A 16,712-nucleotide genomic window follows, 5' to 3' on the forward strand; every position below is an offset into this window, starting at 1 on the left:
TTTGAACCGTGATCCTCCTGATCTCTGCCTCCTGAGTAGCTAGGATTACAGGTATGAGTCACTGCCACCTGGCTCTTTTTTTTTTTTTTTTGGTAAATTTAGCACTTGATTTTATTACAAAGAAGAAAACACAAATGATTTGCCTATTTATCATAATTGGCTGTTAGTCACTAGGAACTGAACCTTAAGTAGCTTAAGTTCTAGGCAGAATATTTCAATGCACACATATTTATTTATAAGTTACTAGCTTTGTTACTTGTACATCTTAGTAAAGCAGTAGGTCTTAACAAGTCACGTCCAACAGCCATTTTCCTCTTGTCCTCAGATCCAGTTCCAAAAGCAGTTAAGACAAACTGTTTTCCTATAATACAAAAATGGCAAGCCATGGCTATTGCAAAAGGCTTATCAAATATGTCATTATCTAATGTGGAGAAAGTAGAGGAAAGCAGAAATGTAGGGTGCTGATTAATGCTATAAACTTGTCTCATAGTATGTTCCCAGTTGCAGTATTTTAAAAATTGTAAGTAATCAAGTAAAACAGGGCCTTATATGTAAAAATGGAAAACAATCCAGAAGTTTTATTCTTTTGTGGTGAGGGGATCAAACCTCAGGCCTCATGAGACATCCCCAGTTCCAGAAGTCATCTATACAAAGATACATTGTCCCATCTCCTCCCATCACTTACCAGAAAGAAATGGGTACTTAGAAACCCAAATAGAAAACCATATAAAAATAAAAAAGCGAGCTGGCACCAGTGGCTCACACGTGTAATCCTACTTGGGAAACTTAGATCAGGAGGATCATGGTTCTAGGCCAGCCTGGGCAAATGGTTCACGTGACCCCCCCCATCTCCAAAATAACCAAAGCAAGAGGGACTGGAGGTGTGGCTCAAGTGGTAGAATGCCCGCTTTGCAAGCATGCAGCCCTGAGTTCAAACCCTAGTACCACAAAAAAGAAAAAAGTCAAGACAGAAAATTGTTAAAAAAATAAAACTTTATTTAAAATTGATTAACATTCTGTTTAAAGATGGATACCAAGCCTGGCACCAGTGGCTCACACCTATAATCCTAACTATTTGGGAAGCTGAGATCTGGAAGATAACAGTTGCAGGCCATCCTGGGCAAAAAGTTAGATCTCATTTCAACCAATAGCTGGGCACCTGTGGTACATACCAATTAGCCCAGCGATAGTGGGAAGTATAAGATAGGAGGTTCACAGTCCAGGCTGACCTGGGCAAAAAATGTAACCCTGTCTCCAAAATGACCAGAGCAAAAGGGGCTGGAGGTATGGCTTAAGCTGTAGAGTGCCTCCCTAACAAGTTCAAACTCCCATTACCACCACCACCAGAAAAAAAGATAAAATGCCTACTTGGGAGGGAGGCAGACATCAGGAGGATCATGGCTCAAGGCCAATCCAGGAAAAAAAGTTAGTAAGACTCCCTTCATCCCCCACCTAACCAACAAGCTGGTCATAGTGGCTTATCCCAGCTAAATGGGAGGTGTGTTGCTAGGATTACAGGCATGAGCTGTTGGTGACCAGCTAATTTAAAAGTTTTAAACACACACACACACAAAACTACATAAGAAGAAACAAAAACATATTTACACTGCAATTATGGTGTGCTAAGTATAATTCTTAGCAGTTTTTAAATGTATTATTTAATTATTACATCAGCTGTATGGAATAAGATTACAGTTTTATTTCAGTGTTACAAATTTATTTCAAAATAATTTTCATTTCACCTCAGAATAGCAGATATTAACTTCTAAAGCATATATTTCAATTCACAGTTTTATATTATTATCCCCACTTTATAAATGAACAAATGGAGAAGTAGTTACCTAATGAGGTGGCATTGCTAGGATTTGAACCTAGACAATCTGAGCACTTAGCCACCGTTCTAATACAAAGTATTAGTGTCTACTTGTATACCAAATGAGTTTCTGAGATACTTAAAGATAAGAAAGAGAAAATAAGAGAATTAGCATGACTACTGACTTTGATTTCTTCTCCTGAGAAAGATTAGTATGACTGCTTATCAAATTTTGTATTAAAAAAAGGCGGGGGGGGGTGGCTGACTGGAATGTAGCTCAGTGGTAGAGCACTTGCCTAACATGCTCGAAGCCCTGGGTTTGAATCTCAAAGATTCAGTCTTCAAAAGTGATTGAAGTTTCCCATTTCTTAAAGCAGGGAATGCTTTTCCTTTATGTTTTCTCTCTTTTTATTATTTTTTATTGTTATTTTTTTTTTGGTAGGACTGGGGTTTGAACTCAGTTCTTCACAATTGCTGAGCAGGTGTGTTACCACTTGAGCTACACCTCCCTTTTTTTTGGTGTGTGTGAGGGATTTCATTTATTTCCTCCCTTCTATTTGTATGGCTTTAGATAGTTTGTTCTTCTCTGCTTTCCTTTTTTTTTTCTGTTTTTGTTTTGTTTTGTCTTTTTTTTTTTTGGTGGTGGTACTGGGGTTTAAACTTGACCTTCAGGCTTGCTAAGCAGGCACTCTACCACTTGAGCCACTCCCCCAACCCTCTCTTCTTCTTTAATAACTATAAATTTCCCTCTAAGAACTGCTTGAGTTGCTTTGAGCCAGACATAGAAAGGTACCAGTTTCTAAACCTGCTGTGTATTAATCATGTGGGAACCTTTTAAAGAACCCATTCTTTTCAGTTTTTTATTTCATTGGTAAGGTAAGGTATAGAATTAGGGATTTGGTATTGACTTTTTTTGCTCTGACTTTCTAACATTAAGAATAGCATACTTAGATGTGATTTTAAAAGCTCTGTTCAGGCTGGGCATGATGGCGCATTCTGTACATCCCAGCACAACGGAGACTGAGGCAGGAGCAAGACTCTGTCTCAAAAAAAAAAAAGAACAAACCTCTTTTCAGTGTCAGATGTGAACTTTCTTGTATTCTTAGCTTCTGCCTCCCCTAATAATATGATCTCTTTTATAGTTTTCGAAAGAAATGGTATTAAATTTTAGTTACAAATTAGTATTTGGCACATAATAATTTAAAAAGGTAAATTGTGAATATGGAAAAATGATTTTATACAGACTTTATGCCAGGCAACTAACATTTTTTTTTCTTTTTTGGTGGCACTGGTGTTTGAAATCAGGGCCTCACACTTGCTACACAGGCACTTTTACCACCTTTACCACAGGAGCCACTCCAGCAGCCGGCACCCAACCTTGATAAGATACAAATAATTATAACTCTCTGTTTTTTTCTCCCTTTGCTGTGCTGGGAATGGAACCCAGGGGCTTGCACATGCTGGGCAAGTGTCCTACCACTGACGATGTCCCTGTGCTTTTTATTTCTTTTCTGTTTTGTTTTGAGACAGGGTCTTGCTACATAGCCTAAGCTAGCCTCCAACTCTCAAGTCTCCTACCTAAGCCTCCTAAATACCCAGCATCTCTGCTTTTTAAATTTTAATTTGGGTCCTAGCCATAATGGAGCTTAAAATTGTAGTACCAGGCTGCTTATAGAACTCCTATGGGAGCTATCAAGCTTACTGGAGTGTCTTTGCTTCAGATATACAATGAAACATGATTTGCAGAACTTTCATAACTCCATGACCAAAACTGAGAAATCTAAAGTCATCAACATTTACATATATATATAGAGAGAGAGAGTTTTTGGTTCTGCTTTAATAATGGACTTTATTTTTGCTTGGCTTTGGTGCTGCTTGTCTCTCATGACTGAGCTATTGTTATGTCCCACAAGAACTATTTCCTATAAATACTGAGTTTGACACTTCTGTACATTAGGAGATAAAAGTAACAGTGGTTGGGAAGAAAAATGTGACCTCTACTTTATACTGAGGTTAACTATATTTAAGTCCGATTTACATTTAATTTCCAAATTCAGCACTCTTTGTTCCTGGATAAACCTAAAGTATATTATGTGACACTCAACATAAAACCTCTAAGGAATTTTTGATAGAATCTACATTAGCAGTCTAATTCATCCATATACTTCAAGCATATTAAACCTAAGAACCAGCTAGGACCAACTGTTTTAATGCTGTTTCTCATACATACACAGTTATTGTCATGCTCTGTGCCTTTCACTTCTGTGGTAACTTCTCTGTTCTGTTTTTCTGTTCAAAGATACCACTTCTGGTGAGCACACAGATGCCTTCGTCAACCATTCAAGGCTCAGTTTAACCTTCTTGGCTTTATTCTCCATCATCTCCTGCAAGAGTTAATTACTAAATGCACTCTGTACTTGTGTCTTCTCTGTATTTACTAACACTGTTTTCACCATTCTCAGCTGTCTCCCTGTAGCTTTGTTAAAAATAATCCTGGCTAACCCAGATGTGGTGGCACACACCTGGAACCCAGCACTCAGAGACTGAGGCAGGAGGATTAAAAGCCAACTACACAGTGAGTTTGAGGCCAACCTGGACTGTCTGAGAAATAATAACAGTAATAATAATCCTGGCCACATCAATTGTCAAATTCCTTTATGCTTTTTTTCCCTTTGTGGTTTCAGGGATCAATCCAGGACCTTACCCTTGCTAGTCAAGCATTTTACCACTGTGCTAGACCACTAGCCTTTTTTGTGTTTTTGTTTTGTTATGTTTAGTTTTTGGTACTGGGATTTGAACTCAGGGCCTCACACTTGCTAGGCAGGCCCTCTACCACTTGAGCCTCTCCACCTTTTTTTTTTTTTGCAGATTGAGTATTTTTGAGATAGGGCTTCACTTCTTTTTTCACAGCTGACCTCGAACACAATCCTCCTATCTCTGCCTCCTGAGTAGCTAGCTAGGATTACAGGCGTGAGTCAGCAGCACCCAGTTTTTGTGTTATTTATAACCATATAAATTCAACTCTTTTTTTTTTTTTTTGATGGGGCTGGAGTTGGAACTCAGGGTTTCCTGCTTGCAAAGCAGACACTACCCTTGAGCCATACCTCCTCATCCCATTTTGCTCTGGTTATTTTTTGGAGATGGGGTCTTAGGAACTGTTTGCCCCAGCTGGCCTATAACCACAATCCTCTGGATTTCAGTCTCCGAAATAGCTAAGATTACAGGCATGAGACCCTATACCTGGCCTAAATTCAACTTTATATGCCTATCTTCTGACCTCCTTGGTATATTATAAGCTTCTTAAGGGTCAGGATTGCCTGTTAAATGTTTTCTCCCCTTATCTAGCACTGTTACCTTTTTATAGCTTCTTAGTAAATAATAGTTGAATTCTCACAAAGCCATAGGGAGAGAAAATATCCGTACTCTTTCTCCCTCAGACATTTTATAAGGGTTAAACAAATTGAAAGTGACACTGGCCAATCTCAAGAGTTTGTAACAATGGTGATACCTCAGTGATTGAAACAAACAGTAACAAAAAAGCTCAGCAGTTTTTTGTTTGCTTATTTTGATCAAGTAAGTTAAAGTGACCTTGTAATGGTCAGGAACAAGTTTAATAGGTAGACTTACTACTCTGAATGTAATGGGTAAGTAGTATTAGGAGTTTCTTTTTTCTTTTTTTCTCTTTTCTTCCTTTTTCTGTGGTGCTAGAAATTGGATTCAGCCTCATGCATGCTAAGCAAGCACTCTACCACTGACTTTTTGTTTTGTTTTTTTGTTTTGGTGGAACTGGGGTTTGAACTCAGGTCATTATGCTTGCAAAGCAGGTACTTTACCACTTGAGCCATACCTCCAGTCCACCACTGATTTCTTGAAATGACTTTATCAAAACTCCAATGTAGTCCTTGTATCAAAGGAGAAATCCTAAGCAGCTGAGAAAACTAAATGAATTTTCTTAAACTAACCATGATTTTTTTAAAAATATGTAATTAGTCAAACTACTAGATAATTGAAGGGAAAGGACTTCCCACTTCACTCCTTAGTTCATTAGAGCAAATCAGATATAATTATGATTGTGTCAAAAGTTCAAAAGGGAAAATGGAAGGTAAAAGAACTGAATTGGTACTTTTCCCTCAACATTGTACCTGTAAGCCTGATATGTTGTTTCAGAGATTAACTTTATAGACTTCCGTACCCAGAAGTATGAAAATTCTTTGGGACCTCTTTTCACAAACTTGATCTTAACATATTGAATAAAGAGAGCAGTTAATCCCTTTTGTAAAGTAATTTGAGAGGAGGGAATTCAAAATGTAAAATCTCACCTGCAGAAAATACTCAACTCTAAAGACCTTTCTATCTTTAGACACTTACAAAGACTTAATATTTTAATGCGGAAGGGTGAACTTGGTTAAAAAGCCAATGGGTGAAATTAGAGAAAAATAATCCAGTGCTTTCTTTCTGAGAATTATCATTCCGCTCTCCAGGGGACCTCATTTTATTCCTTGTGAGGAATGAGAATACCCCTCTGTATAGCAAGCCAGCATCTCTAAATACAAGCTTGACTTTTAGTATAATAAGAGTCTTGTTAGGTGCAATTTTGCTCTTAGTCATTAATACAATGAACAAATGTTGTGGTTACCTGGGAAGGAAAATTCAAGTGCTTTTAAACCTCTTGTGAGATTTGGTTTCATGCTTGAAACCTATACAGTTATGCCCAACAGCATCTGTGGAAGATTTCAAGCTACACAACACAGAGAGAAGTTAATACACTTTGGAAAAAATTGACACCACTATGAAATGGATTTAAGGTCCTGAGCAAAAAGCTTTTCTGCTGCTGAATGACAACTCTTTGCTAGTGGTATTCAGTTTAACAAGTAAGTGAATTTTAGAAGATGATGGGGGCATGGTCTACAAAGTAGGAAGTCAGTCTTTCCTTTAGGTAAAACTAAAACAGTTTATAGTTCTACAAATGCAAAGACTGAATTAAGTATAAAATATATCTAAAGGAATATATAGTATTAAGTGGTAGTTTTAGTAGGGCATGGCATGCATTAAATCATTTCTGTCTCCTATAAACTTTGTGATACATACTTTTTTCCTTTTTTCTTTTCCTGAGACAGGGTCTTACTATGTCACCCAGGTTGACCTTAAACTCAAGATTCTCCTACCTTAACCTCCCAGGTGCTAGAATTGGTTGTAGGGCATATACCACCATTCCTGTCTGTGATATGCACATTAAAAGTCAATTATTTGCTGGGTGCTATGGCTCAAGGCTGTAATCCTAACTACTCAGGAGACGAAGATAAGGGGATCATAGCTTGAGGCCAAACCCAGGCAAAAAGTTCATGGGACCCCATCTCAACCAATAAAAAGCTGGGCCTAGTGGTGTGTGCCTATTGTCCCAGCTACTCAGGAAACATAAATAGGAAGATCATGGTCCAAGCCACCCTAAGTATAAAAAGCAAGACCCTATTCATGAAACAACTGAAGCAAAAGTGCTGGTTGGTATGGTTTGAGTGGTAGAACACCTACTTAGCAAGTGCAAGATTCTGAGTTCAAACTCTAGTACTCTCCCTGACCCCCTCCCCCGCCAGAAAAAATCTACTCTTGATGACAAAATACAGTATCACACCACTTCTGCTAATAGTCCTTGATGGGCTTGGGGGCATAACTCAAGTGGTAGGGTGCTTTCCTGGCAATGTATAAGGGGCTGGGTTTGAAACCCAGTACTATTAAAAAAAAATTCCTTCATCATAAACCATTTTTTATTGAATTTGGTAGCACTTCTTTCTTTTTTTTTCTTCTGTGCTAGAATCGAACCCAGGGTTTCCTACATACTAGCAAACACCAAACACTGTACCACTGAGCTACATCCCCCAGCCTGATATATTTTTTTCCCACAAAGAGAAAGATAATAAAAATCTTTCTTGTTACATTGAACCTTATGGTTGGTTGGTCCCCCCACTCTGCCCCAAGTGCTGGAGACTGGACCCAGGGCCTTGCACATGTTAGGCAAGCAGAGTACTAGACATCATATTTTCAGTTCTTAAACATGTTCTCACCAGGCACCAGTTGCCTACGTCTGTTATCCTAACTACTTAGTAGGCAGAGATCAGGAGGATTGCAGTTCAAAGCTACTCCAGGCAAGTAGTTGGTGAATCTCTATCTCAAAAATGCCCAATACAAAAAGGGCTGGTAGAGTGGCTCAAGTAGTAGAGTGCCTGCCTAGCAAGTGCAAGGCCCTGAGTTCAAACCCCATTACTACCAAAAAACCAAAAAACAGAAAAACATGTTCTCTACCTGTAAAGCTCTTTATCTAGGAGGCTGGCCTACTGAACAGAACTATAATTTTAGCCTAATGCAAACTAAGAACATATTCTACAGAAGAACTATACTTCCAGCCTTTATTGCCTTCTTATGTTTTTTTCAAGATTATTTTGATTTAATTTCCTATTAGTGGTAAGAGTACAGAAATTGCAACACTATCCCTGCCCTTTTTAGCATTTTTTGAAAGTCTATTAAGAATAATGTTTGGCTGGTCATGGTCACTGGTGGGGAATAAATAGGCTGTAGAATGAAACTCAGAGAAATAGATAGTAGATGGTAGTTACCAGAGGCTGGGAAGTGGGCTACTAGTCATCAGGTAGAGTTAGATGAGAGGAATAAGTCCAGGAGGAATAAGCAGGGAGTTATAGTTAATAATTAAAATAACTAACAGAAGATTTTAAGTGATCTCATGATAAAAAATGATAAATATGTGAAGCAATGGATAAAGTAATTTTTCTGATTCAGTCATGTCACTATATGTACATACATGTATTGAAATACCACTTTGAGCTGAGTGTGGTGCACATACCTGTAATCCCAGCAGTCTGGAGGCTAACTCAGGAGGATCATGAGTTTGAGGATAGCCTGTGTTACATATAGAGACTGTATCTCAAGAAAAATTATAGGTAAAAGAAGAAAAATTGTGTGGGGTGCTGGTGGCTCATGCCTGTAATCCTAGCTACTCAGGAGGCAGAGATCAGAAGGATTGCATTTTGAAGCCAGCCTGGGCAAATAGTTCTGCGAGACCCCATCTCAAAAAACCCTTCACAAAAATAGGGCTGGTGGTGTGGCTTAAGGTGAAGGCCCTGAGTTCAAGCCCTAGTACTGCAAAAAAAAAAAAAAAATTATAGTCCTACCATATTAGGACTGTCAACTGAGGTATTAGTTAAACTTGGTAGCAGCCAGAGATAGCCTTTCTTATCTCTGCTCAATTGATATTTTTACCAAAATAATAGGGAAAAAATGACCTATCCTTATTATGGAAATAACCTCAGGCAAAATGATATTCAAAAGCATACATGTAAAGGTGTAGTTGTTTGCTTGCTTGCTCACTTGTTTGCTTGTGTGTTTGTGACAGGATCTTGCTATGTAGCCCAGGCTGGCCTCAAACTTGGAATCCTCCTGTCTCTGCCTCCTGCATGCTGGTATTATAGGCATGTAATAACATGCCTGGCTTTAAAGATGCATTTAAAAGTTGTATTCTAGTGTAAATAACTTTTAACAACCTACCTAAGTTTTGTTTTAGGAAAATGTCTTAATAGCCTCATGATTTTCTTGAGGTAGCCATACTTGTCAGTTTGACAAACATAGATTCTGCATACTTCCTTGCCACTTTCTCAAGTCTCTTTAATGCACTTCAACTAAAGAGTGACTTTTGGTTTCAGACAAATCTTCCTATTTTCAAGCTGAAGGAATCTACTGTGAGAAGAAGATACAGTGACTTTGAATGGCTTCGAAGTGAATTGGAAAGAGAGAGCAAGGTAAGAATTATTTGTAACACAACTTGAAAGCAGAACATTCCAAGTTTTAAGGTAACACCTTTCAGGAAGATTAACTTACATAAAGTAATAAAAGTAAATAGGATTTCTTTTTTCAAATGCTCAATTTCATGGGAGATAGTGGAAGAGTCAGAATTTTCCCTTAGAAATCTTCCCTTGTCTACTTTAATGGCCTTTGCTGACTGACATTTGAATAGTACTTCTTCAGTCCTTTTGCTATTACTTCCTTCCTTTCCCTTATCCTCCTCCTCCACCTTTCAACTCCATATCCTTTACCAAGTTTCTTCCTCAACGTATCTCGTGTCAATGTATTTCCGGTTTTATCATCCTACATATATAAACCATACACAAATCATAGCTTTGTAGCAGAACTGTACAAGAAGACAGTCTTACTCTAAAGAATATCAAAATATAAAATACTTATGTGACTAAAACTAGAAATATAAACCCAGCTAAAGAAAACTCTGAAACTTCACAGAAAAACAAAAGAAGAACCTTAATAGCCAGGCCTAGAGGTATACTCCTGTAATCTAATCTACTCCAGAGTCAGAGGCAGGAGGATCACTACTTGAGCTCAGGAGTTTGAGATCAACCTGGGCAACATGGCAAGACCCCATCTCAAACACACACATACACACACGCACACGCACACACACACAGAGACAACCACCAAAAAAAATAGAGAAGTGGAGGGGCGGAAGGGGGCACAGTGGCCTCAGGCCACCTTAGATAGGAGGATTGAAGTCCAAGTCCAGCCTGGGTAAAAAGTTAGCAAGATCCCATCCCAACAAACAAACCAGGTGTTGTGGTACAAGTCTGTAATAGGTCAAAGGATCGTGGTCTAAGGCTTTGCTTCCGGCAAAAATGTGAGACCCTATTGGAAACAAACAAATAAAAAAAACTCTAAGTCAAAAAGAGGTGGGAGCATGGCTTCCATGATAGAGTACCTGCTTAGCAAGCATGAGGGCGAGTTTGAACCCCAGTACCACCAAAAAATTAGTAAATAAAATAAAGACCTGCCAGAAATCATACTTTTCTGGTTTGAAATATTTACTTTTGGAGATTCATTTAGATTGCACACATTTGAGAACCCATTCTGTTTGTATGTTTTGGTACTTACAGATGGAACTCTGAATAAATTAAGGTCCCTTCTTTAATCGCACCTACATGCTATTGAGCAGGTTGGGATGGTAGGGAAGAGAAGGCAGAAAAGGCTGGGAAGATATTTAGTATGTCAGATGATGATAAGCTCTAAAAACCAAAGTTAAACTAAGAGAAATAGAAAGTGCCAGGGGAGTTCCTCTCATACAGGTTGAGCAAAGAAAGGCCTCACTTACAGGTGCCATTTTAGCAGAGACCTGAAGGAAAAAAAGTAGAATCTCCTAACTTACTTATAAATGAATAAAATTCTGATAGAAATCACATTGGCAGTGTGTTGGGGGGTGTCTTTATAAACTGACAAGCATATGAGCTTTAGAATTAAGAAAGCTCAAGAATAGCCAAAAATGTTTTCATCTTATGTTGAGCAGGCATTTGATTTTACCAGACACCGAGACCATATTTTAAGGATGTAATGATTAACACTTCAGAGGCTGGGAATATAACTCAGTGGCAGGGCACTTGTTTAGCCTTCTCAAGGCCCTAGGTTTAATCTCTGGCACCAGAAAAGCAAAACATTAAATGTGATACTACTTTAGAGTTGGCCGTATAAATTAGCAGACTACAATAGAGTTTAACAGCTGACTTGTATTTTTGTAGGGGACTTTAGTTCATAACAAAAATAAGGTTATTGGAGGCTAGGGGTGTAATTCAGTGGCAGAGCATATGTTAAGCATGTACCAGGCCCTAGGTTTAATCCCCAGCATGTAATATTGATAATACCCACCTGTGGGAAAAGGCATTCAGTAAATGGTGTTAATATCTGGCTGTGTTTAGGGAATAAAAATTTACAACTCAGCTTTGTACTAATTGCAGACAGTTAAAAGATCTTGTACAGATTTTGGGGTTTGAACTCAGGGCCTCATGCTTGCTAGGCAGGTGCTCTACCACTTGAGCCATTCCACCAGCTGAAAGATCTAAATGTATGAAACAAGTTAGGATAATTTGGGGTAATGAAGAAATCTTTAATGACCATGGGGAGGAGGAAGTGTCTTGATAGACTTTGGGTTTTGCTTAACATAAAATGTGGCACACTGGAAAGCTTAATAAACATTTTCTGAACATACACTTCACCTTTTTTTTTTGTCAGCAATAGTTTTATTGAGATATATAATTCACCTAAAGTATACAATTTTGTGTTTTTTAAATATATTCAAAGAGTTGTACAATTTTAGAACATTTATTACCCTATACAAGAAACTCTGTCCCCAGTGCCACCAAAAAAAAGATAAAAAAAGAAACCCTATATCCATTAGTAGTTACTACTAGTTTCTTCCAACCCCTCCTCATACAGCCCTAAGCAGCCATTAATCTGCTTTCTCAGTGGACTTGCCTATTCTGGACATCTGGATATGTAAATGGAAGCATAGAATATGTGATCTTTGTGTCTGGCTTCTTTCACTTTGCATGTTTTTTAGATTTATCTTATGTAACATGTATCAGTACTTGATTTCTATTTATTGCTAAAAAACCATATTATACAGCTATAACATGTTTTCTTTATCCGTTGATCTTTTTTTGCTTGTTTGCTGTGCCTAGGGATTAAACATAGGGCCTCACACATTAGGCGAGAGCTCTTCCACTCAGATACATCCCCAGTTCTGTCAGTTCATCATTTGATAGACATTTGTGTTTGTTGTTACTAGTTTTGGCTATTATGAAAAATTTATATACATGTTTTTGTCTGGGCCTGTGTTTTCATTTCTCTTGAGTATGTGCCTAGGATTGTGTTGCTGGGTCACATAACTTTTGAGGCAAGGCTTTCCTATGTAGCCCATAGCACCCTTAAGCTCCTGGGCTCAAGTGATTCTCCTGCCTCAGCTTCCTCATGAGCAGCTGGGGCTATAGGCATGTACTACTTCACCTTGTACAGTTAGGACCATTTCACATTCCCACCAGCAGGGTATAAGTGTTCTCCCTCTCTCCACATCCTCTTTATAGTTTATTATTCCTAGTGTTTATGAAGTGGTATCTCATTGTGGTTGTGATTTTCATTTGGATCATCTTTTCATGTACATACTGGCCATGTATATATCTTCTTTGGAGAAATGTTTTCTGAAATCCTTTATCTTTTTATTAAAGAGTGCTGTCTAGGATGTAAAAAAAAGAAAAAGAAAAAATTCCCAATCCTTTATCATGTATCTGATTTGCAAAAAATCTGCCAATCTGTGGGTTATTTTACTTTACATTTAATAGACTAGTTAAATGTTAGAAGTTCAGCCCCTGTGAGTTTTACTCATAAGAGCAATGTAGTCAGATTGTTACATATTTGTACTTTTAATTAAGATCTGTTGTGCTTGGCTAGAAACTAAGTAATGTTTTTGTTTACTTGTCATTACAGTTGATAGCATTTATCCTAATATGTTTTGGCTTTCAATACATTATATTCACTGGGTATCCTGTCTACTTCTCATACATGCACATACATATCCTTGGATTCATGAATTTTTTTTTTTTTCACAAAAAGCCTATTCCAACTCAGAATGATCAGCCAATTTGACTAGTCATTAGAACATTCAGCATTTCCTATTTTTGGCCATGTCTGTCACACTCAAATTTTGGTAAATCTGTCCTATATTTCCAATATCACAACATGCATGGTCCCAGGCAGCCACTGCAGAAAAGAGATGATCTAACATTACCTGTTCTTAATTTTATCTAACAAGTTTACAAATTTTTCTCTACTTCCAAAGAATCATAAATAAAAGTTTCACTCTTCTTATGTAAAAAGCTGACATCTCATATAATGGTCATCTGTTGATTTAGAAACAAGGACAGGCTTGTACTACAGTCTGTTCATCACATAGTGTAATTCTAAAGAAAAAAGGAAAATCCATTGTTTCTTATTCGAACTGTTTCTTGAGTTTTTTTCAGGTTCTGAATTTCTTCTAAACCTACAAGGTCCACATTATTGGAACTGTTTTTTTGTTTTGTATTGTTTTGTTTGAGTTTTTTTTCAGATCCTGAATTCCTTCTTAATCTATAGACTGAAGCATAGGATTGGGAACATTACTTTGGAGGCCATTCATCCTCTGATGAGACGTTCACCTCCAGCTGGGAAAAGTTACTGAGTCCCAGCCTACTCAGCCTAAAAACACTTATTGCCTAGAAAAATCAAGCAAATATCCCAGGACCATGGGCCAAAGGAAAAGAGTTATTTATGCTTTTATGGATGGAACTATATAATGTATAATGCCAAAAAAGTCAGCTGATGCTACATAAAACATTTTTGCTTCCTTTTCTTAGGAAAATGAACTTATGTGGAAAGTTTTCTCATTTTTTTCCTCTATTCCTCTGTGTTCAAAGTTGAAGGTCCATTACATGGTCTTTTTTTTTTTTTTCCCCACAGTACTGGGGTTTGAACTCAAGGCCTACACCTTGATCCACTCTGCCAGCCCTTTTTTTGTGATAGGTATTTTCAAGATAGAGTCTTCTGAACTATTTGCCTGGGCTGGCTTCAAACCATGATACACCTGATCTCTGCCTCCTGAGTAGCTAGGATTACAGGCATGAGCCACCAGCACCCTGCCCCCATTATATCTTAACTGAAAACCACATATGCCACTTTCCTTCCAGTGTTAGCCACATGAAAAGTCTTACATGCTACATTTGACTCCACAAAAGAGAATGAAAAAATGTTGTAATACTGTAGCCTCATCTTGGGAAGGTGAACAGGGTTCCATCACTGTACTCAAAGCTGTGTTTTCTTTTCCTTTTTTTACTTTTCATTTAATTTTTTATTTTGGACACAGGGTCTCATTAGGTAGCCCAGGTTGGCCATGAACTCACATGTTCCTGCCTTTACCTCCCAAGTGCTGGGATTGCAGATATGCTCCACCACGCCTGACCTGTGTTATTTCATTATCACTCTTACAATGAAATGCAAGCATACAGTTCACGGGGTTAGCTGCTGCACAATCTTTGTCCTTCCTTAGAAAGAACGAAAAACATTTAAAAATAGCCTTTGTCTAAAGCCTTCTGAGAAAGTCAGCAGTAACTTTCTTCACCAAGAGAAAAATCCCTCCTTTCAAATCCCTCCAAAAATATAGATTTATACATGTCAAAATGTGTATGTGTATAGAAACTGTGGTGGTTTATTCCCATATGAAGTCAGTCTTGGTATCTTGTCTTTATGCTTCTTTATCACATCAAAGTTTTAACTGCAAAATCAGACCTTTGTTTTTTTGTCCAATAAATTATGTCATAGAATAAGCCAGTATTTAGAAATATGGAACTTTTACTGTCTCTTTCATTTCAAATTATAAGGAATATTTGGCATGCATTGCTGCAGTCTCAACTGTGCTTATCATAAAAGTAGGCAAAACTGGAAGACATTTAAAAAAACCCTAAAATCATCCATACTCCTAGTTACTTATTCTTCTTTTTGCAACAAAAAGGAAAGAATTCACAAATACCACAACCTATATACCTGCTTCCAGTTAAACCTCATCCTTCCACTTGCAAAATAACTTCTTTATAATTAATCAAACTATAGCAAAAGATCCATATCAGCAGGCACTAGTGGCTCATACCTACAATCCTAGCTACTTGGGAGTCATAGATCAGGAAGACTGAGGTTTGAGGCCAGCCCAGGCAAATAGTTCTTGAGAACTTATTGGGATGAAAATACATATCCAAAAAAGGACTGGTGAAGTGGCTCAAATGATAGAGCACCTGCCTAGCAAGTGTGAGGCCCTGAGTTCAAACCCCAGTGTTCCCCAAAAAATCCATGTTAGTTGCTTTTTTCTTTGTGGAGAAGTCAATAGGAATTGCATTCTAACGGCTTCTCTTATGTTGAATCTGAGAGTTGGCTCCCAACTGTGGAGGTAATGTGTGGAAAGATATCCGTGTTTCAGTAGGGAAAGTGGCTGAATAAAAGAAGCAGGACTTTACCCACTCTAGAAGACAGCAGAGAAATTCTTGCCAATTCCAATATTCAGCATTTTGTTTGGAGATGAATATAAAAGCATCTGTGGTCAGGAAAATGTTCCTCCTGTGTGATAAGGTTCTTTTAAAAGTTCAGCAGATGCACTTGGCGTCTCACAGGCCAGCTGGTCTCAGGGTGCCTCTCTACAACATCTTCCTACTTCTCAGGCTTACCAACCCTGCGGTGGGCTGCTCCCACAAGCCCCCTGGAGTCATAATTTTTAAATTGATGTAAGAATTGTAATTAGATCTTTTTAGACTGCTTAGCAAAAATAATTAGATGTTGAAGAGAATCTTTGGAATCTTAGCTGGACAAGTCATTTATTACTTTGTAGGTCATTAATACTGTTGCATACAATCTTACCATCAATTTGAATGACTGTTTTGAATATTCCATTAAGATTGTATCTCTACAGAAAATAAGATAATCTTCCTCATAAATTTCATGTTAAATTCTATCCTGAAGTAAGGGTAGTCATTTACTTAATATACTGGTTCTAGATTTCTTTTTTTAATAATACATTTTTAGTTACATGTGTTCTTCCCTGCTGACCTGATAGCCATTCTGCTAGATCTCATTGATCAGGATCTCTTCTCAATTGAAAGGTCCATGTAGGTTTTAACATTTCAACTTGACAAATACTGATACAAGGGGAGAGATTCATGAATGCTAAAGCAAACTTGAAGTAAATCCTCATGTCTTAATCATTAGAGAGTAAATCTAGGGAGGCCTTGGAAAGTTTATGTTGGGCATTTGGTTTCTTGGGGTTTTTTGGGTTTTTTTTTTTTTTTTTTTTTTTTTTTTTAGTTTTTTTTTCTGTTACTTTGGTTTTTGCTGATCTGTATGAAGTTGAATTGATCTTTTACTCTACCGAATTACTGTCTTAGGATAAATCCTTCAGTGAAGAAATTATGAGTCATATGTAGTGACACATGCCTGTAATCCCACTATTTGGGAGGCTAAAACAGTTCCATGGCAGCCTGAACTATGT

General features: G+C 37.7%; 1 protein-coding gene across 1 annotated transcript in view; it reads left to right on the forward strand.

Moving 5' to 3' along the window:
* Snx3 (sorting nexin 3) overlaps positions 1-16,712 on the forward strand; it is a 49,447-nt gene that overhangs the window by 28,589 nt on the left and 4,146 nt on the right. Inside the window, exon 2 of the mRNA XM_020164551.2 lies at positions 9,523-9,618. Within this exon, the coding sequence (XP_020020140.1) occupies positions 9,523-9,618 (96 nt within the window). The remainder of the gene's footprint in view (positions 1-9,522; positions 9,619-16,712) is intronic.

The sequence above is a fragment of the Castor canadensis genome, chromosome 1 (assembly GCF_047511655.1).
Source record: "Castor canadensis chromosome 1, mCasCan1.hap1v2, whole genome shotgun sequence".
Lineage (NCBI taxonomy): Eukaryota > Metazoa > Chordata > Mammalia > Rodentia > Castoridae > Castor > Castor canadensis.